This window comes from Carassius auratus, chromosome 5, assembly GCF_003368295.1.
Source record: "Carassius auratus strain Wakin chromosome 5, ASM336829v1, whole genome shotgun sequence".
NCBI lineage: Eukaryota > Metazoa > Chordata > Actinopteri > Cypriniformes > Cyprinidae > Carassius > Carassius auratus.
The window spans coordinates 5,336,615-5,362,305 of NC_039247.1; the positions used below are offsets into that span (position 1 = coordinate 5,336,615).

Consider the following 25,691-nt stretch of genomic DNA (forward strand, 5'->3'; position numbering starts at 1 on the left):
TTCCACAAGTATTGTGGATTATTCTGGCTCTGTAATAAGGGTTCAGTCTGGCCTGGTTAAGCAGGATGAGGGAATGTCGTTGTCTAATTCAGTGGTTCCCAACCCTGGTCCTGGAGGCACCCCAACACTGCATGTTTTGCAGTGTCAGACACACCCTGATTCAGGTCAACGGCTCATTAGTAGAGACTCCAAGATCTGATATTGGTGTGTCTGAGAAAGGAGCTGTGCAAAATGTGCAGTGTTGAGTAGCCTCCAGGACTAGGGTTGGGAACCACTGGTCTAAGTGGCAATAAAGCTTAGCTCAGTGCACAGGGCAAATAGCTGCCATTTTTGACATGCTTAAACAACTGTTGTTTGCTAAAAGTGAATCTTAAATATGTGGTATTCACTGGAGGGGAAATCTTTATTTTTAACACTTCATTAGGCACATAACACCTCACAGGCCAATCAAGCTTAAGGTGTCAAGGGTGAAGAGGAAACTATTGTTTTCTTTCACTTTTATCTGATTTCAGCTGCTCATTGGCTATGTGTTCTTGCAGTTCTATGACTAATTCTCATGCTATATAGAAATAGTTCATACAAGTTGTGCATGGCAGTAGCAACACCAAGGTCATGGTTTGATTCCCAGGAAATGTTCATTGTAAATTAATTAAAGATGAATACCTCGCATGCAATCATCCAACACTTTAAATAAAAGTATCTACTAAATGCATAAATGCAAATGTAGGTTCAACCTACAAATGGAAACGGTCATCCTTTAATGGTTGGTCTTTCCATGCAATTTCAAGCTTCAGAAAGGATGCAAAAGTATCATACAAGTGGTAGATATAACTTGTGCACTATATTAAAAAGGCATTTTCGTTTTTCTTTCCCTTTATTTCCAGGGCGTATTTTCTCCCGTGGCGTCTGTGTGGAGCGTGCCACACATCCACTCCACAACAACGACGGCTTTTGCTTGCATCTTCCAGTGTTTGTTCTGTCAGCAAGTTCAGCAGAGCTGCAACTCGTCTAGTGCCAACCCAGAGGAACCCAGTGAGGAGCACCACGACTGTGAGATGGTAAAGATGACAAAGTCCAAGACCTTCCAGGCCTACTTGCCCAACTGTCACCGAACCTACAGCTGCATCCACTGCCGGGCACATCTCGCCAATCACGATGAGCTCATCTCAAAGGTCAGTGGAGTCTCTAATGTACTCACAGACAGTCTTGGGGGCTAACTCAGCTTAACTACTTTATTAAGTACCATAACGTTGCTTCAGCTGCTTTCAAAGTGCTGTAGCTTTTTATTTCTTTAACATTTTTTGATTTAAAACAGGGCTGCATGATTAATCGCATGCGTTTGTCATGCGTTTCTCATTAGTAAAGCCGGTTCTGTGATTAGCTGTAAATGTCCATCATCTGCTTTCAAGTGGAGCGGCACTTAATAGACAGAGCCGTAGTTCGCTGACAAGCTACGCAATATCGCGTTCATAAACACAGATGAATCGCATGCGATTATGAACGCGATATTGCGTAGCTTGTCAGTGAACTATGGCTTTAGAACAGAACCCGGCTTTACTAACGAGACACGCATGACAATCGCATGCGATTAATTGTGCAGCCCTAATTTCAAATATACATTTACATTTAGTCATTTAGCAGACACTTTTATCCAAAGCGACTTACAAATGAGGACAATGGAAGCAATCAAAAACAACAAAAGAGCAATGATATATAAGTGCTATAACAAGTCTCAGTTAGCTTAAACACAGTAAATGTAGCAAGGGCTTTAAATAATACAATAAATAGAAAGAAAACAGATAGAGTAGAAAAAGAATAGATTAAGCTTGTGTTAGAGGTCTTTTTGCTTTTTTTTGGTTGTATAATAAATGAAAAGAAAATAAATATAAAAACAAAACAATCAGCAAATGAATAGTTTTTAAGAATAGAATTAGAATAGAGAGTGCTGGAGTTAGAGGGTCAAATAAAGATTATAAAAAATAGATTGATAGATTAGAAAAATATATATTTAATTATTATTATTACTTTATTATTCTATTACGCACACACACACACACACACACATATATATATATATATATATATATATATGTGTGTGTGTGTGTGTGTATATATATATATATATATATATATATATATATATATATATATATATATATATATATATATATATATATATATATATTAGTGCTGTCAAAATTGGCGCATTAACCTATACGATTTAATTTTATTTTTTCAGTTTAACGCGTAGAAAATATTTAACACAATTAACTCAGGGGGTGGAGCTAAGGTTGGCCATCCCACTCACAACTGCTGCTTCTGTCTCTTTTTTTTCTTGACAAGAATAGCATTTATTTAGACGCAGAACGTCTTTACAACCACATCAAATGGGAGACTTTTCAGATGCGCGCTCCAACTTCACCTCAGGCGCTAGTCAAACAAGCATGGAAAAGGTACAGGTGAAGACGGAGCATCAGCAGAACAACAGTGAACTGTGGTCAGATGAGATGTTGTCAGGTCATATGTCAGTAGAAACTAATTTTCCTGTCCTGTCAGCCGTTATACTGTGCTCATAGCACATGATTTTCAATTGTTCGCAGAAATGGAGTTGCAGATGCATTTCATATAAGATCGCATATGAAACCATGAGCATGCAATGTCGTAGTTATGTAATCAGTTAAATCATGAAGTTTCTAAAAAGGCGATAAAATCTGCCTTAAAACTGTGCATGTATGTAAGTGTTTGTTATCTTAGTCACATTAAAAACATGTCTCTGAAATGCATTGGTTTTCTGGAGCAGCACAGAACCGTCTCTCTCATCTAGCAAACCCATTTCAACACGTCGTCTCATTAGTAGACTTTAAGCCCTAAAGCATGTCAGAAAAGTTCAAGAAAAAATATGATGCGTGTGCGTGTCAGATCTGCGGCATGTTCAGTAGCGGCAGCTCTTAAAGTAATAGCAGCCAAAATAACCAAATGATTTAATAGTTAAAAAAGGCCTTCTGAAGCAAAGCAAAAGTTTTTTTGAAAATTGTATAATAACAATAATTTTCGGCAGCAGTCTCTACATGCAACAAATCGCTCCATCTTGCAACAGTCTCTTTACAAATAACTTTAAAAAAATACAGTGCTTTATAAAACATGACACCAATTCGCAATGAAAATAGTGTCTGCTCTTTTTATAATTATTACGTAATCTGCAATGATCAGCAAATCTTCAGTAAGAACTACAATAATATAAGAAAACACCTGTAATTGTATTCTTAAGATAAAAAATAAGTTATTCTTTAGGAAGAAGTTAAGAATTTTTTGAAAGATAAGTTTCTAAGAATGTTCCAAAGTGAAAAGTTCTTAAGAAGTTCTAAAATACTTTCTTGAGAATTTTCTTGAATCCAGTCCCAGTTAGATTAGCTTCCTCATTTTTATTGTGAAGCACCTATTTAAATGCTCACATACAAAAAGAATGGGTCTTAAACCTGAAGCTGTTCAACATGTCCTCTCAGTTTTCATGAGCCTGCCAGGTCATCCAGCAATGTTTTATGGATTATGTTGACGCAAGGAAAGGAATGCTGATTAACTTGTATTTCCATTACGTATTTGAAGACATTTGTTGTTGTTGTTGTTTATTGTGCAGTTCTGTATTGTTATTGTAAAAAATCGCTATGGCCTCGAACATGTCAAGGCTAAATGTACTTCACGTAAACAAAGGAGTATTTATTTATGTTTTTTTTCCTGGTTTTCAGGACTATATACTGTATACACACACACACACACACACACACACACACACACACACATATATATATATTGCTATTGCAGTATATATCAAGATACATTTTATATATTTTTTTTTATATAAAAAATTTAATAAAAAATAAAATATAAAAAATATATTATTACATGTATATTGCTGAATTTAACACTTATTTTCTTTTTTTTTTAATTCTACACTTATTTTTAATTTTTTTTGTACTCAAAATTCACTACAATTTTATTTTATAACAGAAAACTTATAATGTATATTGGCAATAGCTATAGATTTTGGCAGTGATATGAGGCTGAATAATGCACTTCTGTTAATTGACCTGGCCAATGTTTTACTCTATCACTCGTATTAAAATATATATTTCCATATTTCTAAAATCTACTGTAGAAATGTACAAATCTCATAACCATTAGTTATGGTTTGTTGACACGTAATGATGATGCATTGCAATCTGTATATAAATACAAGCAGGATCTAAAATAAGACCTGTGGGAGCCCTCTTTACATGCAGATTAATTTGACTGACTGTACGCATCCTTGCCAGTTAAACCTTTTTTTTGGGACATGAAGGTAGACCAGGACAAGTAATTGCATTTCACATTGAGCAACACATTTGTTTGAATGGGCTTCAGCTCAGGCTCCAGTGTGTTCATCCTCCAGAATATTTCAGAAAGCCTCTTTTCGTTCAGCCTATACGCCCGAACAGGATTGTTTATGTGTCCAAATAAAAGCATTAATGCTCTTAGCACTTGAAAAACACCACATGCTCTTGGGAGGTGTGTCGCACTGGGTGAAAACAGGGTTTGCTATATGGCTGCGTTGAGTTCTCTTGCAACTTCCTTTCACCAGTTCATCTCCTCAGCACCAGGGATTACCTCTAAGCTGATTATACCATTGGGTGATAGTCTGGGTCCAGTGCCTCTCTCCTGTAGCTACTGCAAACCTAAGGGCTCTTTTCATGGCACGCATATTAATGTAATTAACAAATGGACCTGCTTGATGGCAGCTTGTATATTATGAAGGCTACATTGTTTCTGGGATGTTATTTGCGAGAAGATTTCAAGGGCAAGAATAGACATTAAACCATGAAAAGCTCAACAGATCCTTACATATCCTGACATTTAGATGGTGCCTTAAAGATGGCTTTGTTAAAAATGACCCACTTTATTTCAGAATGGAGGCCTTTGTTAGTTCTTGAAAAGTGGAAAATGTTTGTGGCTTTTTTGTTTTAACTGGTAAAGCAGGTCAATTTGATAATTGTATACTTTCATTCTTCCAGCATGGCCACAAAAGCCGAGACTTGCCATGTCAGATATCATTCTTGTTCTTCTTGTTGTTGTCTTTGATAATGCAGTCTCTCTATATATATATTAATTGTGCTGAAACTTTATTAAAAGGATGCATACTGTCCTACTAATGCATTCTTTCATAAACAAGGAGGAATTAAGGTGTCTTGCATTATGCTGTCAAAAACCTGCCAACATTAGAGAGGATTAGCATGCATGGTGCTAGCCAACAAAAAGCAGGACTTGCATGCTGAACTCTTGGATCGGCATCAAACATTTCTAATGGAATGCGGACAGTATTGTGGAAAGGCTAAGCTAAGGCTTTGCTGCAGTAAGTCATGGTCAAGCACCCCTCTGGCTCATAGATAGACACCCCATCTGCTCCTGAGATGGGACATTGAGTAGCATTTCACTACATAAAGACCTATATACGTTTAGCAATGTAAAAATCCTTACATGGGGCACCTCCAAAAAATACTCCTTGGTTGATGGAAGAATTACATAACTGATCGCTCTGCACCATAAGCACTTTCCCAACACAAAGCCTGTTCTAAATCATTGGCAGCATAATTTTTTTAGAACTTTTTAGATGCCTCGTTTTGACCAAATATACTTAATTATTTATCTTGCATAAATTGATTGCACAATTTTTTACTTTTTAAGATTCCTCATTTAGGCCAGATGTTTTTATTCATTTATCTGCTTTTCAAGTTCAAGTTCAAATCTGCTATATTGTCAATTCTTCCACATGTACAGTACATACATACAGATAATCACTTATACTTGATGTGGTGCATGACTAACCTTTTCTTGCATACATGTATTTTTTATTTCTACAATGCCTTGTTTTGTCCAGATCTATATATTTATTTATTTTTCTAGATAATAATTCATTAATAATGCATAAAAATTAATTTCTCATAATGCATGATAAATGACTAATAGTTAGTCAGTAATGCATCCATTTATGTCAGATGTTTAAATTAATTAATTTGTAGATCTTAAATTTATGCATCTTTCATAAATGTACTAATTTATTGCTGAATAACTGGATTTGTTTGCACTTATTCTATTTTTTGTACACATTTTATATTTGTTCCAAATTGACTACAAATATTTGAAAACAGAGATTGTATAATATTTAATGACATAGCGATTGGTAGATATTGGACCAATTGCACCAGGACCAAAAGCATGATTAATTGACCTGGACAATATGTTGGTCTTTCTAAAATCGAAAACATAGAATAATACAATTCTATTACTGCCAAATTAAAAGAAAAGAAAAGAAATCAAAGATGACAAATAAAGCAAAAAAAGTTTATCATAAGGTTTTTTCCTTTTAATCCTAAAAAGTATACTATTTTAGTGTGCTCTGTTTTCCTGCTTATCAGAGTACTGTTAGGTTAGAGACATGCTAAGCTAACAGTACAACTGCCTTTGACTGTTTATGAAGTTTTGGCCTTTATCTGCATCTGTTTGTTGATGGGTTGGCAAATCTGATCCCTTTTCGATCTCACTATTTCTCCTACTCAGTAGTTTAAATGGGTTACCAAACCCCTTCTATCAAATGTGCTCCCACAATCAGGATTGTAAAGAATTAGAACAAATCTGGCATTGACTGCAGTTTGTCTAAGAGCCAGGTGCTTTTGATAGGAACAGAAAATGACCAACTTGTTTTGTTTTAACAACAGTAACCTCAGGTTACTTTAGCAGAAGAGTTAAGATCAGCGAGAGAGTGAGGAGAGTCAGCCAGTCAATGCTTAGTAAGTCTTTAGCCAATAGATAAATGAAGACAGGCAAAAGAGGCAGGAAAGAAGGGATGGTTTTGTTTAAGTCAGGTGGAAAGTTTTAGGCTTACAATCAAAATCAGCCTGTGTTGGCTGCAGGAAGGATTTCAGAAAGTTTGCATAAAGACCAGAGAGACGTCTGTTCTTTGATGTTCTATTGTTGTGAACAGACAATATTAAAAGTGTGTGGATGATGCTGGTCAAAGTTTATGATGTGATCATGACTCAATGAATTGATGCCATAAATCTTGTGACTGTCTTTTGAAGCTATAATGTAATGCTACATGCTACAAATCTCCATTGATTGGAGTGCAGTGTGCATTGACACCTGTGTAGTTTCAATACACAATGTATTGAAGTATATAATTTAAGCATGCACAAATAACGTGCACATTTGCCAGAATGGATTTAATTTTTCATTTACATACACCAACCAGTTTGGGGTTGGGAATATTTTCAGGGAGAAGTCTGTAATGCTCACCAAGGCTGCATTTATTTTGCAGTGATATTGTGAAAATATTTTGTGAGAAAAGTTGTGACCAAGAAAAAATGAGATGACTAATCTAAGCAGTTTATATAACAGGCCACCAATACCAGTGCAAGTGTGCGTGCATTTGGTAGAAGGTTTTGAAATGCTATTCCAAATTTGTTTTTTGTAAAGCCCAAAGAAGAAAATAGGATTCACCCTTTTGTTTCCAACATTTACTGTTTACATTAGGCCAGAAGTCCAAACTGCCAATTTAAATAATTGATCTTCTACACTTCATTGAGTGTGCAGGTTAACCTAAATAGCTTTGGCCCTTGTCATGCGGAAAAAAGCTTCAGTGTTCATTAACCTTTCAAAAGAGAAATTCATTCCCTGGCAAATAGGAATGAGTTGTCGAATCCCAGGGATCCCTTCTGTGTGGCCTGCTGTTATGGTTACAGTAAAACCAAGCAACACTTACCAAGATATCCTCAAGCCAGTAACCAGTCATTTGGAACACTGCAAGGGAAAAAGTCATTTAAAGTCTAACTTGCACTCTGTAAAGAATGAATTACAAAGAGAAACTCTGAAACAAAAGACTGTATCTTTAATGTTTCATACTAAACGTCAAGTTGAATCGGAAGCTTGAATAAAAACACTTTGTGTTAACATTTGCACAGTGTTTCTCTTTGCTTATTTGCACTGAATGCTTCCCAGGATTGTAGCGCGAGTCTTTTGTAATTCTGGCATAACAATGGAGGCAGATCTGTAATTAAATCTCATTGATCTGGCTTAAATGCATTCTCTTCCTCCTAAATGCACCGCTTTCGCCCCTCCTCTCATTCCCATGTGCATTATGCACATGTATACTGCCATTGTAGCTACAGCCAGATTTACTTGTCCCACAATGTAAAATGACACAGTTGGGGGCCTTTCATCATGTCAATGTCCCTATAAAATTACCTGTTGGGCTTCGGCTTGAGCTGGTTAGACACTCCTCTTAGAAGAGCGCAGACAGCTGCTGTGGAATACTCGGGTCATCGGCAGTGGAAAAGTAAAGCCGATTCACCCCGTCCCAGCTCTTGCGACTGAGGATGACAGCTGGTTACCAGGAGCACACTGGCTTAAATCCAGCCACTTATAACAACAACAAGCATGTATTGCATTTGTAGAAATATCATAGTTAGAATTTTCTTTTATTATTAACTGCATTGGTGAGATTTTCACAAAAAGCTTTCCTAATTCTTGGTACTCCATATTTTTAGCTAGTGTGTAAGAGCACTCAGTGCTCCATCCATGAATATGTCAGCCTAACCATTCCACACAACATACTTCTATAATACTTAATACAGAACAACCAGCTTTTTATGACTAAGTTCTTGAGTGTATTTTTCTACAGTCTCCTCAGTGTATCACTGTCATTATTAGTGGTGTTTGCTAAGGCAAGCGTCACTTTAACTATTGCGCATACTAGTAAGATAAAAAGCGGAAGTGTTTTGAAGTGTCTTGTAAAGCTTCTCTGCTTCTCAGCTTTCACACATATGCAAATATATGCTTATTTTACAAGTTTATGATTTTGTATACATATATACACAAACACATACACACATTCACATATATATATATATATATATATATATATATATATATATATATATATATATATATATATATATATATATATATATACAGTATTGTTCAAAATAATAGCAGTACAATGTGACTAACCAGAATAATCAAGGTTTTTAGTATATTTTTTATTGCTACGTGGCAAACAAGTTACCAGTAGGTTCAGTAGATTGTCAGAAAACAAACAAGACCCAGCATTCATGATATGCACGCTCTTAAGGCTGTGCAATTGGGCAATTAGTTGAAAGGGGTGTGTTCAAAAAAATAGCAGTGTCTACCTTTGACTGTACAAACTCAAAACTATTTTGTACAAACATTTTTTTTTTCTGGGATTTAGCAATCCTGTGAATCACTAAACTAATATTTAGTTGTATGACCACAGTTTTTTAAAACTGCTTGACATCTGTGTGGCATGGAGTCAACCAACTTGTGGCACCTCTCAGCTGTTATTCCACTCCATGATTCTTTAACAACATTCCACAATTCATTCACATTTCTTGGTTTTGCTTCAGAAACAGCATTTTTGATATCACCCCACAAGTTCTCAATTGGATTAAGGTCTGGAGATTGGGCTGGCCACTCCATAACATTAATTTTGTTGGTTTGGAACCAAGACTTTGCCCGTTTACTAGTGTGTTTTGGGTCATTGTCTTGTTGAAACAACCATTTCAAGGGCATGTCCTCTTCAGCATAGGGCAACATGACCTCTTCAAGTATTTTAACATATGCAAACTGATCCATGATCCCTGGTATGCGATAAATAGGCCCAACACCATAGTAGGAGAAACATGCCCATATCATGATGCTTGCACCTCCATGCTTCACTGTCTTCACTGTGTACTGTGGCTTGAATTCAGAGTTTGGGGGTCGTCTCACAAACTGCCTGTGGCCCTTGGACCCAAAAAGAACAATTTTACTCTCATCAGTCCACAAAATGTTCCTCCATTTCTCTTTAGGCCAGTTGATGTGTTCTTTGGCAAATTGTAACCTCTTCTGCACATGCCTTTTTTTTAACAGAGGGACTTTGCGGGGGATTCTTGAAAATAGATTAGCTTCACACAGACGTCTTCTAACTGTCACAGTACTTACAGGTAACTCCAGACTGTCTTTGATCATCCTGGAGGTGATCATTGGCTGAGCCTTTGCCATTCTGGTTATTCTTCTATCCATTTTGATGGTTGTCTTCCGTTTTCTTCCACGTCTCTCTGGTTTTGCTCTCCATTTTAAGGCATTGGAGATCATTTTAGCTGAACAGCCTATCATTTTTTGCACCTCTTTATAGGTTTTCCCCTCTCTAATCAACTTTTTAATCAAAGTACGCTGTTCTTCTGAACAATGTCTTGAACGACCCATTTTCCTCAGCTTTCAAATGCATGTTCAACAAGTGTTGGCTTCATCCTTAAATAGGGGCCACCTGATTCACACCTGTTTCTTCACAAAATTGATGACCTCAGTGATTGAATGCCACACTGCTATTTTTTTGAACACACCCCTTTCAACTAATTCAACTAATTTCCCAATTGCACAGCCTTAAGAGCGTGCATATCATGAATGCTGGGTCTCATTTGTTTTCTGAGAATCTACTGAACCTACTGGTAACTTGTTTGCCACGTATCAATAAAAAAATATACGAAAAACCTTGATTATTCTGGTTAGTCACATTGTACTGCTATTATTTTGAACAATACTGTATATATATATATATATATATATATATATATATATATATATATATATATATATATATAAAAAACCATAAACTTGACTCTTTTTTTGTCTCTTATGACAGTATGCAGTGACTAGCATGCAGTGTTCAATCTTTGCCTCGTAACACTTGCTAGTCCAGGTTGTTTATAGAGGGTGTGGTAGAGGCTAAATGGGTTAAGACTTAAAAACCATCAGTGGAGATATAGTAGGGTGAAGAAAGTGGCCAAGAGATTAAAGAGCCAGAGATATTGACAGAGAAGAAAGAGGGACCCAGACAGCTTAAAAAACAACTGACACTTATGATTGGAAATATACTTTTGGGATTAGTTCAACCAAAAGTGAAAGTTCTGTTGTACTTTTGGAACACACCCAAAAAAAGTCATTTTCAGTGGTGTACTGTTCATTCTTTTCCAAGAAGTTGACTGAATGGGGAATGGCGCTATCAAGCTTTAATTCAAGCTTCAATTTTTTCCACAAATTGGAGAAGTACTCATGTCATGTATAGGAGATCTAGATCAGATTTCAATAATTTCAGAGAATACCTTTTAAATTTCACTTTTTTTTTTCAAATCTAAGACTTTGTGTCTTATGGATGACTTTTACAAAACTTTTTTTTAAATATATAATTTAATTACATTTTTAATTTGTATTTATTAAATTATTTATTGCCATTTTGGAGCTTGAAAGTTTTGGTATTCTGTTGAAAATAGTGGTCATTAATCAAATATTCACTTTTGTGTTCCGCAGAGGAAAGATAACCATACAGGTTTGGACAAACATGAGTAAATTATGACAGAGTTTTCATTTTGGGTGAACAATCCCGTTAAACACTGAATGGGAACCCAACAGAAGCTCATTCTGTCAGTGTTCAGCTTTAACTCCATTTTTATAACGAGGAATAAAAGCAACTCTGTTCCTTCACTCTCCATTAGCCAGCTCAATGTGTGGAGCTTATAATGTAGTCACATAAACCCACATACACCCGTTTTCTGAAGAAAATACTGTTTCATACTTGCACACACACATATGCCGAGACTCATTTATGAAATGCAGATGTTTTCCTGTGACTAGAGCTTGGCTGTCAGAACACAGTGTGTTTCAGACAGACTTTCCATGAGCGTCTACATCTCACACACACCGGCAAACATACAGAGAGCACCACAACGCCCACACACACTCTTTCATGGAAAAGCATCTGTGCATCTGATGTATCTGTGAGTGAGGGAGAATCTGTCCATAACATTATATGTTTCTTTTTGTCTCTAGTCATTCCAAGGCAGCCAGGGACGAGCCTACCTCTTCAATTCAGTGTAAGTATATATCTCATTCACATCAGTCATTTAGAGCATTTTCCATGTTGTGAATTAAAAGGATACACTATTGTTCAAAAGTTGTGAATCTGTCTTTTTAAGAAATGATTATTTTATTCAGCAAGGATTCATTAAATTAAAAGTCATCAGCTGTGGCAATAAATATATTTATAATATTACAAAAACTTTCTATTTCAAATAAATGCTCTTCTTTTGAACTTTATATTCATCAAAGATAATAAGACCTATTTCTTGAGCAGCAAATCAGCATACTGTATTAGAATGATTTCTGAAGGATCATTGTGACGCTGAAGACTGGAGGAATGATGCTGAAAATTCAGCTTTGCCATCACAGGAATAAATTAGATTTTAAAATATATTACAATACAAAACAGTTTTTTTAGTATACAAGTGAAATATAAATGCATATAATATAATAAATGCAGCCTTGGTTAGCAGAAGAGACTTCAAAACATAAAAAATCGTACCGCCCCCAAACCTTTGAACAGTATTGTGTATGAGGGATAATGTACCTGGTCATTTATGCAAAATAAACCCAGACAGATTCCAAGGCAGATAGGTGTTATATCACCCTGAAGGGGTTTATTCTGTCAAAATGACCGTGTGACTGCATATTATCCCTTATATCTCTCTCTGAGGCTCATAGAGGAATGAGAATAGCTGTTTTTCATATTACAAAAGCTTTAGGCATAAACATTGCACTGCTCTCTAATGATGCAAGTTGATGATTCATCATATTTTAGCATTAGACTACTAGTGTGTTTAAGCCTGCGTTCTGGTGCGTGTGTGAGGTTGAGAGAAGTCTAAGTTAAATGTGGTTAGGTTAAATTCCTCAGGCAGTACATAGACTGCTCAGTCTCTTACAAATATACAATTTTGACCTATAGAGACTTTATGAAAGTGTACATGAAAGATGCACCAATGAAAGATTAATTTGCTATTAAATTAAATCATGTTACCACTGAAAATGCATGCTGATGCACATCACATTATTTACAAATATAAATACTAGCTTTCAAATGTTTGGAGTCAATTTCTTTGAAAGGAAATTAATACTTTTATTCAGCAAGAATGTATAAACTTGTTGAAAAGTTTCAGTAAAGACATATAATTCAAATGCATGCTTTTGTTTTGAACTGTCTATTCATCAAAGAATCCAGAAATAAATATCATGGTTTCCACAAAAATATAAAATGGCACAACTCCTTTCTATAATAAAAAATCTGAACAATTAAACTGATTACCGAAGGATCATGTGACACTGAAGACTGTGTCATATATTGTAATATATTACAATAGAAAACAGTTATTTTCACTGTTAATATTTCATAATATCACAGTTTTTATCGTATTTTTTATCAAATAAATGCAGCCTTGATGAACGTAAGTGTCTTCTCTCAGAAACATTAAAAAAGTCATAACCAGCCCCAAACTTTTGAACAGTAGTGTGTGTAAGTTGTGAGATTCATTACTGTGAATTTTATTCATTATGAATTTCAACAATATTTCAGCATTCTATCAAAACCAGCTCATTATGCATCTGGTCTCCAATGGCTAATTTAAAAAATCTTTTGCTTTTGAATTTATGTTTACTCACTTTTAGCGTTACTAACATTTGAGCCTCATTAAAGATGAACACAACTTATTTCTGTGTAAATCATTTGTAAAACCATTCTGAGGTGAATTGTATCGAATGCTCCAGTTTGTGTATATGGTTTTACCATTGGTATACAGAAACATCTAAAAAAGCCTCTACATTGTCTATTCAATGTGATTTTAAAAGTTTTTCTAGTTGTATCCTAGTCTTATTTTATGTGATGCTACATGGCCATTGGTGACTTCCATGTACAGCCATCACATCTGCTGTACCTCTTTTCCCTCAGTGTGAATGTGGGTTGTGGTCCAGCAGAAGAGAGGGTTCTCCTAACAGGTTTACATGCTGTGGCAGACATCTACTGTGAAAATTGTAAAACCACTCTGGGCTGGAAATACGTAAGTTAATTCTCCTTCCATTCCATGCAGATTATATACTATTATTTTAAACGCTTTAATGTCTTTTCCTTGCATCAAAAGACAAGCTGCGTTTTGTTTCGAGGTGTCACACTTTGCTGATACGTGCTTGTCAGAGTGCTTGTTCTGCAGATGCAGTGACAGCAGTTGGCTAATCTGAGCTGTGTGTGTTTCTTTATTTTAGTCTACTGATATCCTGTTACTCCGCTGGTCTCTAGTGACCAGAAGTATCATCCTCTGACCTCTCACTGCAGTCCAGCACACATTTAGCTCTATATATGTTTTTATTCACCGCTCAATTAGGACCCACATTGATGCTGTAAGTGTTCATGCTGTTGTGTTTTCATACGCAATCCAAACAGCAGACACTGAATAATAGATCAGTTTTGATAACACTTTATAATAACTTCCATTAATAAGTTAAAACAAACAGTACCTCATAATATAATGCTTAACAGATCTATAATGTGAATTTAAAATTTGAATGTTTTTCATCAAACATAAAAGTACAGAAATAGGCAATAAATTAATATTTATTTTTTAAAGAAACTAATACTTATATTCAGCTAGCATGCATTGCATTATTTAAAAGTGAGAGTGAAGACATTTATAATTTTGCAAAAGTTTCTATATCAATTATGTTAAACTGGATTAATATTTTTTGACATCAAAACCTGCTGAGAATTCAGATTTGCCATTACAAAAATAAATATTTGAATAGAAGAGTTATTTAAAATTATATAGTATTATTATATATTAATACAATATATATATATATATATATATATATATATATATATATATATATATATATATATATATACAGTCTTGTTCAAAATAATAGCAGTACAATGTGACTAACCAGAATAATCAAGGTTTTTCGTATATTTTTTTATTGCTACGTGGCAAACAAGTTACCAGTAGGTTCAGTAGATTCTCAGAAAACAAATGAGACCCAGCATTCATGATATGCACGCTCTTAAGGCTGTGCAATTGGGCAATTAGTTGAATTAGTTGAAAGGGGTGTGTTCAAAAAAATAGCAGTGTGGCATTCAATCACTGAGGTCATCAATTTTGTGAAGAAACAGGTGTGAATCAGGTGGCCCCTATTTAAGGATGAAGCCAACACTTGTTGAACATGCATTTGAAAGCTGAGGAAAATGGGTCGTTCAAGACATTGTTCAGAAGAACAGCGTACTTTGATTAAAAAGTTGATTAGAGAGGGGAAAACCTATAAAGAGGTGCAAAAAATGATAGGCTGTTCAGCTAAAATGATTTCCAATGCCTTAAAATGGAGAGCAAAACCAGAGAGACGTGGAAGAAAACGGAAGACAACCATCAAAATGGATAGAAGAATAACCAGAATGGCAAAGGCTCAGCCAATGATCACCTCCAGGATGATCAAAGACAGTCTGGAGTTACCTGTAAGTACTGTGACAGTTAGAAGACGTCTGTGTGAAGCTAATCTATTTTCAAGAATCCCCCGCAAAGTCCCTCTGTTAAAAAAAAGGCATGTGCAGAAGAGGTTACAATTTGCCAAAGAACACATCAACTGGCCTAAAGAGAAATGGAGGAACATTTTGTGGACTGATGAGAGTAAAATTGTTCTTTTTGGGTCCAAGGGCCACAGGCAGTTTGTGAGACGACCCCCAAACTCTGAATTCAAGCCACAGTACACAGTGAAGACAGTGAAGCATGGAGGTGCAAGCATCATGATATGGGCATGTTTCTCCTACTATGGTGTTGGGCCTATTTATCGCATACCAGGGATCATGGATCAGTTTGCATATGTTAAAATACTTGAAGAGGTCATGTTGCCCTATGCTGAAGAGGACATGCCCTTGAAATGGTTGTTTCAACAAGACAATGACCCAAAACACACTAGTAAACGGGCAAAGTCTTGGTTCCAAACCAACAAAATTAATGTTATGGAGTGGCCAGCCCAATCTCCAGACCTTAATCCAATTGAGAACTTGTGGGGTGATATCAAAAATGCTGTTTCTGAAGCAAAACCAAGAAATGTGAATGAATTGTGGAATTTGGTTAAAGAATCATGGAGTGGAATAACAGCTGAGAGGTGCCACAAGTTGGTTGACTCCATGCCACACAGATGTCAAGCAGTTTTAAAAAACTGTGGTCATACAACTAAATATTAGTTTAGTGATTCACAGGATTGCTAAATCCCAGAAAAAAAAAAATGTTTGTACAAAATAGTTTTGAGTTTGTACAGTCAAAGGTAGACACTGCTATTTTTTTGAACACACCCCTTTCAACTAATTGCCCAATTGCACAGCCTTAAGAGCGTGCATATCATGAATGCTGGGTCTTGTTTGTTTTCTGACAATCTACTGAACCTACTGGTAACTTGTTTGCCACGTAGCAATAAAAAATATACGAAAAACCTTGATTATTCTGGTTAGTCACATTGTACTGCTATTATTTTGAACAAGACTGTATATATATATATATATATATATATATATATATATATATATATATATATATATACCGTAATGTATTTTTGATTAAATAAATACAGCCTTGGTGTGCATAAGAGGCAAAAACCTAAAATAAAATATATCTTACCAACTCCAAAATATTGTTTAATATTGATTTATGTTCACTTGGATCAGTAATGAGCTACTCAGCAAATGCAAAATATGTTTGCCATATTCCAACATGTTCAAATTTACTTACCTAATTGCATAGCTTAGTATAATGTATCTCTGCTTTTAAAAGCAATAGTTTTGTGCTAATAAGTTTTTGTCATCTAATAATATTTTCACCTTAAGCTAATGGTAAAAAGAATGCTCTGTTGCATTATTTGTGTGTTTTTGTAAATGGCAGGTATTGAGGTTTTATGTAGTTGTTTTGTCTTCCTGATTAAACCGGAGCTCTAATCGTATCTCAGGATTGGTTAAGAGGGATTTTACACTCATGACTCAAGCTTGTTAGTCTTCAGGTCTCCACATGTTTGATCACAGAACCTTTAGATTCAAGCCACTCTGAAACACTGATCACAGAGCAGTTTTTCTAAGCTCTTTTCACAATCATCTGATGAGTAGCACTCAGTAACAGCTCTTATTTCAAGCCAACTGAGTTGAAGCTGGTAGTGTAGGGTTTACAACCAGAGGCACGATGACACACCACTGCTCTAGTGGGCCGATTTGAGTCAGATGAGTAATGGACAGGTGTGAGAGGAGATTCAGACAGCCTAAAGCAGTTACAAAGACTTTAGTTAAGCTGACCATACTAAAGCAATAGCTAGTTTTATATAATTTCAGCATGCTATATTGTGTAACAGGGGAGTCTTATCCTGTCCAGAAAACATTCATAGGCTCATTTTCTACATTTTTATAGCTTTTTATTTCCCCCTTTCTTGGACCAAAAATATTTTCTTCTCTCTTTCTGGCCTTTTAAACAGCCTCTGTTATGATTAGTTAACATCTTTGTGTCAATGTACTGTAGTACCAGCAACAGTATTGCAGCAGTACATAAATATTATTATTGTTTATTTTATAGTCATTTCACAGTCATTTATTATTTTATAGTCATCAGTTCAGAAAAAGTGCAGTTCTGTTTTCCCCCAAAATTGTGCAGCCATACTAGAAAAAGAAGCCATATTTAAATGTGTCCTATGTTGTGTGATAGTATATGTATCAATTGTGATATAAACATTGCAGTTTCTTATGTAGTTCAACCTCAATACATGGTCTGGGTACACTGGTGAGGGAGCATATCAATATTATACTCAATTAAGTATAATTTATGAATGTTAATTAAAGGGGACATTTCATCCAAGAAATGAATATGTAATCTTCATTTACTCACCTTCATGTCTTTTCAAGCCCATAAGATTTTGGTTAATTTTGAAACACAAATGAAGATATTTTAAATGAAGCCTGAGAGGTTTTTGTCCCTTCACTGAAAGTCCAGTTGACTAAAATTCACTAGACCCTAAAAGGTCATAAAACAGATCCACATGAATTGAGTGGTTAATCCAAATCTTGTGATGAGATACACTTGCCTTATATGATGAACAAATTTAATTTATGCAAACAATTGATTATGGCAAACAGAAGCTTTTGTGTGTGTGTGTCAAGTGCTAGAACACATTTAAAAGCCTAAATGTCTCCACATGTTTTGGATTAAACCATTCTTTTAAAGGCATTTTTGGATCTTCTGATCTTTTTTGGAGTTTCTGTTACCCGAGCGGTCAGTGTAGGTTCAGAAACTGCTCAGCTTTCATTAAAATATGTTAATTTGTGTTCTGAAGATTAACCAAAGTATTATGGGTTTGGAATGACATCAAGGTGAGTAAATGATGACAGGATTTTCATTTCTGGGTGAACAATCCCTTTAAGTAGACAGAAGTATTGCTTGATTTATTTCAGTAGTCAGAACGGCATGTTTTTCAGTCCTAATGTTTGGTCTGTTTTTGTCTCTTGTTACAGGAGCATGCGTTTGAGAGCAGTCAGAAATACAAAGAAGGCAAGTTCATCATCGAGCTGGCTCACATGATCAAAGATAATGGCTGGGAGTGACCTTCATCTACTTCCTCTCTGCTCAGTGACCTTTGGGCTGTTCTGTCGTGGACTTTGCCGAGTGACACCACCACACGCACACATACAGAAACAAAAAACGCACAGACATGCGCACGCACACACATGCCACCGTCGTCCATGACACATCCTGACATCTCTACTGGGTCATCAAAAAACTCAAAGGCAGAGTGACTGGAAGCGAATCAAAGACATCTACAGTCACTGAAAGGCTCTTGGACCTTCTTCCAAAATGGACATGTCAACACTTTGGGTTCTGAAACTCCTCCCTTCCTGTTGGACTGCCCCATTAACTGCTTTGGGTGTGTGTAAACGCTCCTCGTAAGCTGTTAACAGTATCCAGAAGACACATTCTCACTTTTATCATGTGACATCCTCCTCTCCTTTCGTGAATATGCAGGAGGTGTGCGTTTTAGTGTACGTTTTCTTTTCAACAGGAATTTGGAGTCCTTCCTGGTGGACTGATGTTACTGGTTAGCATTTTTCTCCTTCTCTGAAAAAGCCCGTTCTGATTGTCTTTCCATTCACGTTGGGGTAGCGACAGATACAATTGCCATACGTTATTGGAGATGGGGTTGGTTTCAGGGTTAGGCTATGTAGCAGAATATTTCAGATGGGCGGTGGGGGATTTGGGTGGGCGTTCAGCATTGCAGTGGCATGGCATTTCCCTTGCGTTTTACCTATTTTATTTCCGAATCGAAATGTTCTTTCTTCCTCGGATGACTTCACTGTGCAATTTGTGGGACACTCTGGTACAGCAGTAGCGTCTGACCCTTGCAGGAGCTTTAGTTGTCTCTGGTGCTTTTGGTAGAATTACACAAACACGCGTCTTTGAGTTGGCATTTGTGGCGGGTTCCATTTTTGCAACTGTACTATAGGCGAGAGTAGAAAACAAGACAAGCGACAGCCGTTTGGATGCACTGGACATTGGGGAAAACTGAAACTAGTGCCCTCGGAACATTGTTTGCATTACATTTTCATCCCCTTTCACGCCAAATGATGACATGATTTTACAAAACTATTGTTGTTGATATTACAATCATGTTTATGTTCATTGATATGTGTAATTTATGTGGTAAACCACATGTTTGGACATGCACATGCATGTTAGCTCAGTGTGTTTTACGCATTATGTTTATGGCATACTTGAATGCAGTTACTTTGTTTGCACTTTGCAGAGGCCTTGTTCATGGGTTTAGAGGCAAAAGTCTGTCCATTTTATGGCCTTTTTTTATCGATAATAATCGAATGATTGTATTAGATGCTTTGAATGATTTGAAGGGTTGGGTGGTTGCTGGCTTGATCATCTCCCTTTAGTTTCAAACACAAAATCAACTGCTTTCGCAATCTTCCGCAGGCTGGCAGACATGTTCGCTATGCTCGTAATTCGTCCAATTGGATTTGCGCATCAGAAGCAGGTCTCAAATTTTACAGTCGGACACCATTCAATGTGGCGTTACTCAATTCTTTTGCTGCTAATAGAGATAAATGCAATCTGGAGCTTTTACTTTAAACCTTCTGCACTTTAGCTGGACTGTCTGAGTGCATGCGAGCGGATGCGTTCCTTTTGTAGCTTTTCTCCACATCTTTGCCTCTAAGCAGCATGAATCTTGTGCCTCTTCAAAAGATAAAAAAAAAAGAAATCTCCCTCTCTTGTGTTGTGCGGCGCATGACTCCGAGAACCCAGCACATCTAATAGAAGCTCTGCTGGAGCTTCGTATCGAACTCGAAGACAACACATACTTTGAAACGAACCTCACAGGACTGCTATCTACTCGAAAGACTATACTGAAACATAATATAATCCAGTATTTTTTCATAGTTCTATGTCAAAGCCAGAGATGTTATGAAACGGTGGTTGTATTCTGCAAAGGGGGCGGGGCAGTTAGAATGGGAGGGGCGGAGCTTGCTTCCTGTAGAGGTAAAGAGTGGCATTTAATGTAGATTTTTTTATTGAATATAATTATAAATATACATATATATATATATATATATATGGAATCATACAGATAAATATCGAGGTTTTGTCATACAGAAGGGTGGGTGGGATTGGCGGGCAATAGTAGAATAAGTGGCGAACCTTAGGTTAGTGTTCGCCGCCGATAAGGTCAGTCTGGTCACGTGACCTTCGAATCTGTCAAAGACAATGCAAACAAAATAGTTGTAGAAATATCTTACTTGAAAGATGATAACAGAGTTACAGACAATACATTGTCCCTCTCACACAGTTTTGTACATAAAGTAACATATTTAAGGTTTTATACATATTTGTACTGGGTTAGTTTCTCTACTTCCCCGACTTGAAGCACTTTTGTTCACTGTATCTCTGGCTTTATATATGTGTGTGAATGGCGAGAGAGAGTGTGTGGATGCATGTATGCGTGTTTCATTACTTCCTTTCCCTTTATTTGTAGCCGTTTTTGCTGTTGTTCACTAGTTCCTCTGTGCTGTTTCCTTTATGACACTTCTTTTGCTGTCTCACAGCATGTTTTGATGTGTGCTCTCTAAGCTTGATGGTAATGAGCTTTGTATTTAAATGTTATTTTTTCTTTAATATTAAAGTTGATTTTGTTTTTGTTTCCTGTTGAGAGCCTAATAGCAGAATGTCTGCTGGTCGTGTTTTAGCATTATGGTCAGTGGTGAGCTGGATTCACCTGCCGAAATTACACAATAAAAACACAGAGCCAGACCCGTTTTTACAAAAAACAGCTTTCCCTAAGACTTTCAGAAGCAGATCTAGATCCAGGTCAGTGTCACTGTCAGTGTGAACCAAAAAAATAATAACACATCACTCAACCGGAACATTTTTACTGAAAACTGAATCACTTGGTCAAACCAAAAATCAAGTTTGTGGCCTCTTTGAATTTTTTTTTTTTTTTTTTTTTTTTTAAATTGTGATTTGTCTTTTGCAGCAACATATTATGGTGTCTCTGATATTGGCTGTAGAAACGATTGCTTACTTCCATTTTTTTGCTGTTTCTTTTGGTGACACTGGATTCAAACCTTTCTAGAGGTGTAAATCAAATGATATCTAGTCTAAGGCAACAGTGGTATGCAAATGAAACGATTGTATAAGTTTGCAGAGTTATTATTTTTTTGTTTGGACTGTCAAAATATAAGGTCTAAAGCATGTTGTATTTAAAATGGCTATTTTAAGTCGTGCCTGGTTTTCTTTATTTCTTTTTTCTTCAATGCAAAAAAGCTTTTTTCCTCTTTTTACTTGATTACATTGCTTTGCATTACGTCCTAGTAAAGAAGAGTCACATTTGTGTGTTTTCACTGTATTGTAAACTATTCAGATATCACAATAAAGCTTAAATGGTATTATGTTTTTTTTCTTGGATATTAATTAAAAAAAAAAATCAAGAACACTCATATCCTTCAGTTGTCCTTCATATAACTGATCAAAAAGCAGTTTTTGCATTATGTTTACTAGTCGTTTCTACTTGTCTGTATCCATTTCTGTTGTGGGACTTTATTCTCCTGTTGATCAAACATCTTTACTGGGCTGTTTTTGGTCTTTTGACGCTCACCCACTGTGTGTACTGGCTTAAAATTCAAAAGTCGTGTCATGAAAGCCATGTGTTGTCAGAAACGTTAGTAGATGCTTTTATCACTTGCCATTGGCACTGGAGTATTACTGACATAGTAGCTGTAATATCTAATATCACAAAGTTCTAAATGTATTCATCTTGCAGGCTATTAATAAACCTTCAGTTTTTATTTAATGTTGAATATTCTAATAGCATAAATTAAGTTTATAAAAGCTATGGATGATTGTATAGTGGATTTTTCCCCTTCAATTTAAGTTTTAAAAGTTTTAAATAAACCACTGCTGTAAGACAGTGTTATTTTAGTATAATTCAGACACTGTTATAGTTTAAAATAACATTTGTTTTAATTAGTTTGTATATTTATATTTTCGGTTTTCATTTGAAGTTTTTAGTAAAAGTAGTTTTTATTAGTTTATTTAAATATGTTTATGTAATTACTCCAGTTTGAGTTAAGTACAGCAACAAACCAAATGGCAAATAAGAACTTCACTGGCACCTAGCTGAAATAAAATCTATCTTTTGTACTTTTTTTAAAAACTTTTTCACACCGTAATATATTTAGGTTCAAACCCCTTTTATAATCTGAGATATCGAAAATATTCTAAAAGTTGAAAAGAATAAAGTATTTCACATTTAGTCAGACCAGTAAAGTTGTTTTAATTCTCCTCTTCAGCAGACTCACTGACCTGAAACAGCAGTCAGTCAATGTAGACTATACTGTCTTTATTCACCATAGGCCAGTTTTGACCTGCTGGCTAATGTAATAAGCATTTGCAATGATTGTGAGTGATTTAGTTTGAAAAGTACAGTCACTGAAGTGACATTTTATCCTGCAATTAATGGAAACATCCACCACTGAAGTCAGCAGTAAAACAGCTGTTCTACTGCAAACTTGAGTACCTTGAGTTGCTGTATCTTTACATACCCTATTCATATGCAACAGAAAAACATCGACAGAGATCACCACCTAAGCAAGTGAATTCACAATGGAAAATTTAAACAGATTCAGGCCTGCGGCGAGAGCAAATCATGCAAAACCACCCAGGTACCTTTTGGCCCCGGTCTGAGTACAAAACATTCCCATAACATTTGAAAGCCAGCATATTTTGAAGCATATATCAGTATATCTCTTATCATATGAAAACAGAACTTCTCTCTTACTATATGAGTGTTTATATTCTTTTATGTTCAAAAAATGTTTCTTGGAAAGTTCATGCGTTGACTTAACATCATATTTTAATGTTCAACATTATATCTGCTAACTTGTGTCAAAACTTGGCAAGAGTCCAGTCATCTGACAATGGTTCAGTTATGTCATCATGTAACAATTCTATTGACTTCGTCCATGTTCATAGTGGAAATAAATGGCCCAATCTGACATATTCAGTTAACAGTCAAACGCGGTATTAATCAAGTGCGTTAATATGGCCAAAAGACACATGAATGAAGAGCACAGTCATAAGAGGTCTGGAGGTCGCCTGTGTCTTATCAACGGTTGGCTTGACTCCAGATTGGGGAACAAAAAACAGCGATGGCCGTTGGATAAGGTGTCTGTTAAACCAGATAAGATGTGATTTTCTCTCTCTTACCACTGAGGACATTCAGCCTCTCACTCCCTTTTTTGTGCTAAGAATATTCTATGGTTTCCTAGCGACTGGCGCTTTATTGCCGTGTGGTTTACAGGCCATTTAAGTGTTTTTAGTTAGTGACTAACAGGCTTGCCAGTCTTTAAATAAAGACAGGTGAAGAGTTGCGTGGTTAACTTGATCAAAACAATGGCTTAATGTAGATCGTGCACTCGTTTTGCATGCAAACATTCAGTATTCATATCAGCTCTAGGGCTGTTTTCATTGTCTTAATACATGAGGGTGTTACATGTTCATGCTGAAATGAAATTAGGCCCTGTTCTTTGTGTGTGTGTGAGAGAGACTTTTGTGTCTCTGTGTACCAGGTGTGAGATGATCTCCCAGTTTCCAGTTTCAGCTTTGAATGATTTATTGTATGGACCGTGTGCGAACACACACACACACACACACACACGCATTAACATGCACTCTGATGCATAATTATTGAGCAGTTAAAAGAAAGATGCTTTTCTGGCACCGACAAACAGAGCTTAGGGAAGTGAGGATGAGAAGATGGATTTCAAAAAAGTAATATAGCAGCTCTATATAACATTGTCAGAGATTATGATTTGATTAGTTCTAGTCTACTAGCTGCATTAGCTACACTGGCTTATCACCATGAAAAAGCAACCATTAGGATGTGTTGCCTTGCTACACAGTGTGCTGTTTCCATGGTAACCTTCAAAAACCAAAATAATGGCCAAAACATTTTAGGTAATCCAGTAGGGACTGCAATTTTAGAGCCTAGGGGCAAAAAAAATAAATAAATAAAATATTCATGTAAGTACATAAATGTGAGGAACTTGCCTGTCTCCACTTGTTTGAGAACAGATATTCTGGGTTAAAGCACCTGACTGCATCAATTACCACAGAAATTCAGTCTCAAAAATGTTGTTTATCATAATGCACATCCTAAAGCATTTTTAGATTATTTAAATTTGACGTGTAGAGCTCATATTTTGTAAAGGCACTTGAGAAATGTTTTATTATTTGACTGAAAAAGTTATCTAAACGAAGAATAATCGTCATTTTGAGATAGGACAACATCTAAGGTGTGCAATTTTATTTGCATTTTTTTTAGGAAAGCCACGGCTAAAGTAGTTCCAGGCGTGTGTTCACCATATCACTTCGCCAGATGATTTGATCCTTAAAGCCTACAACACCAAAAGGACCAAAAAAAAAAACCAATGAATGCATGGATCATAATAAATATAACAATTGATAGGATATAAATTACAAACTATTTCCACGTTTTCCTCAAAACTTTTTGGATGGAAAACATTTATTTTTTCTTCTCTCTCCAAAATAAAAGGTGCGGGCACACACACACAGATGAGACTTACACATTCACGGAAATATACACACACGCACTGAAATTTGTTTATCAGTACTGCCCCGCAACTATATCAAAATAGTTTTGCAGCCGAAAAGCTATGTGACATTTCTTAGTAGCGAAGCAGTAACATCACTGTTCTTAAAGCAGTTACACTTAAAGTTTATTAGTAGAGACGCTGCTGCCGAACACTGTTGAGAGACGTACAGAATGCTGGTCGAAACAATTGGCGAGGCAAAAAGTTGCATGCAGAAAGGTGAATGCTACCACAGACACGAACCCTTAACCCTAACCAATTACCTTAACCCTAAACCTTTATCCACGCACCCCACATTTTTGCACGCCATAATCTTTCGCGACGCTCACTGCCCCAGTCTACACTTATCACTACTTGGGCCCTATTTTAACGATCTGAAACGCAAGTGTCAAAGCGCGAAGCGCAAGCAAGTTTGTGGGCGGGTCTCGGCGCTGTTGCTATTTTCCCGGCGGGATAAATGGCTCTTGCGCCCGGCGCAAATCTAAAATGGGTTGGTCTGAAGTAGCTTCATTATTCATAGGTGTGGTTTGGGCGTAACGTGAAATAAAGCAATCAGAGCGTCATCCAACATTCCCTTTAAAAGCAGGTGCGCAAG

The 25,691-nt window shown here is 36.2% G+C and overlaps 1 protein-coding gene across 2 annotated transcripts in view; it reads left to right on the top strand.

Moving 5' to 3' along the window:
- LOC113072032 (protein yippee-like 1) overlaps window positions 1–21,871 on the top strand; it is a 41,040-nt gene extending 19,169 nt beyond the window's left edge. For both annotated transcript variants that reach the window (XM_026245206.1, XM_026245205.1), the window contains exons 2-5: window positions 885–1,172; window positions 11,911–11,954; window positions 13,859–13,967; window positions 18,440–21,871. In XM_026245206.1, coding sequence (XP_026100991.1) covers window positions 1,056–1,172; window positions 11,911–11,954; window positions 13,859–13,967; window positions 18,440–18,529 — 360 coding nt within the window. In that variant the 5' untranslated portion in view covers window positions 885–1,055 and the 3' untranslated portion in view covers window positions 18,530–21,871. The remainder of the gene's footprint in view (window positions 1–884; window positions 1,173–11,910; window positions 11,955–13,858; window positions 13,968–18,439) is intronic.
- Window positions 21,872–25,691: the final 3,820 nt, after the last annotated feature.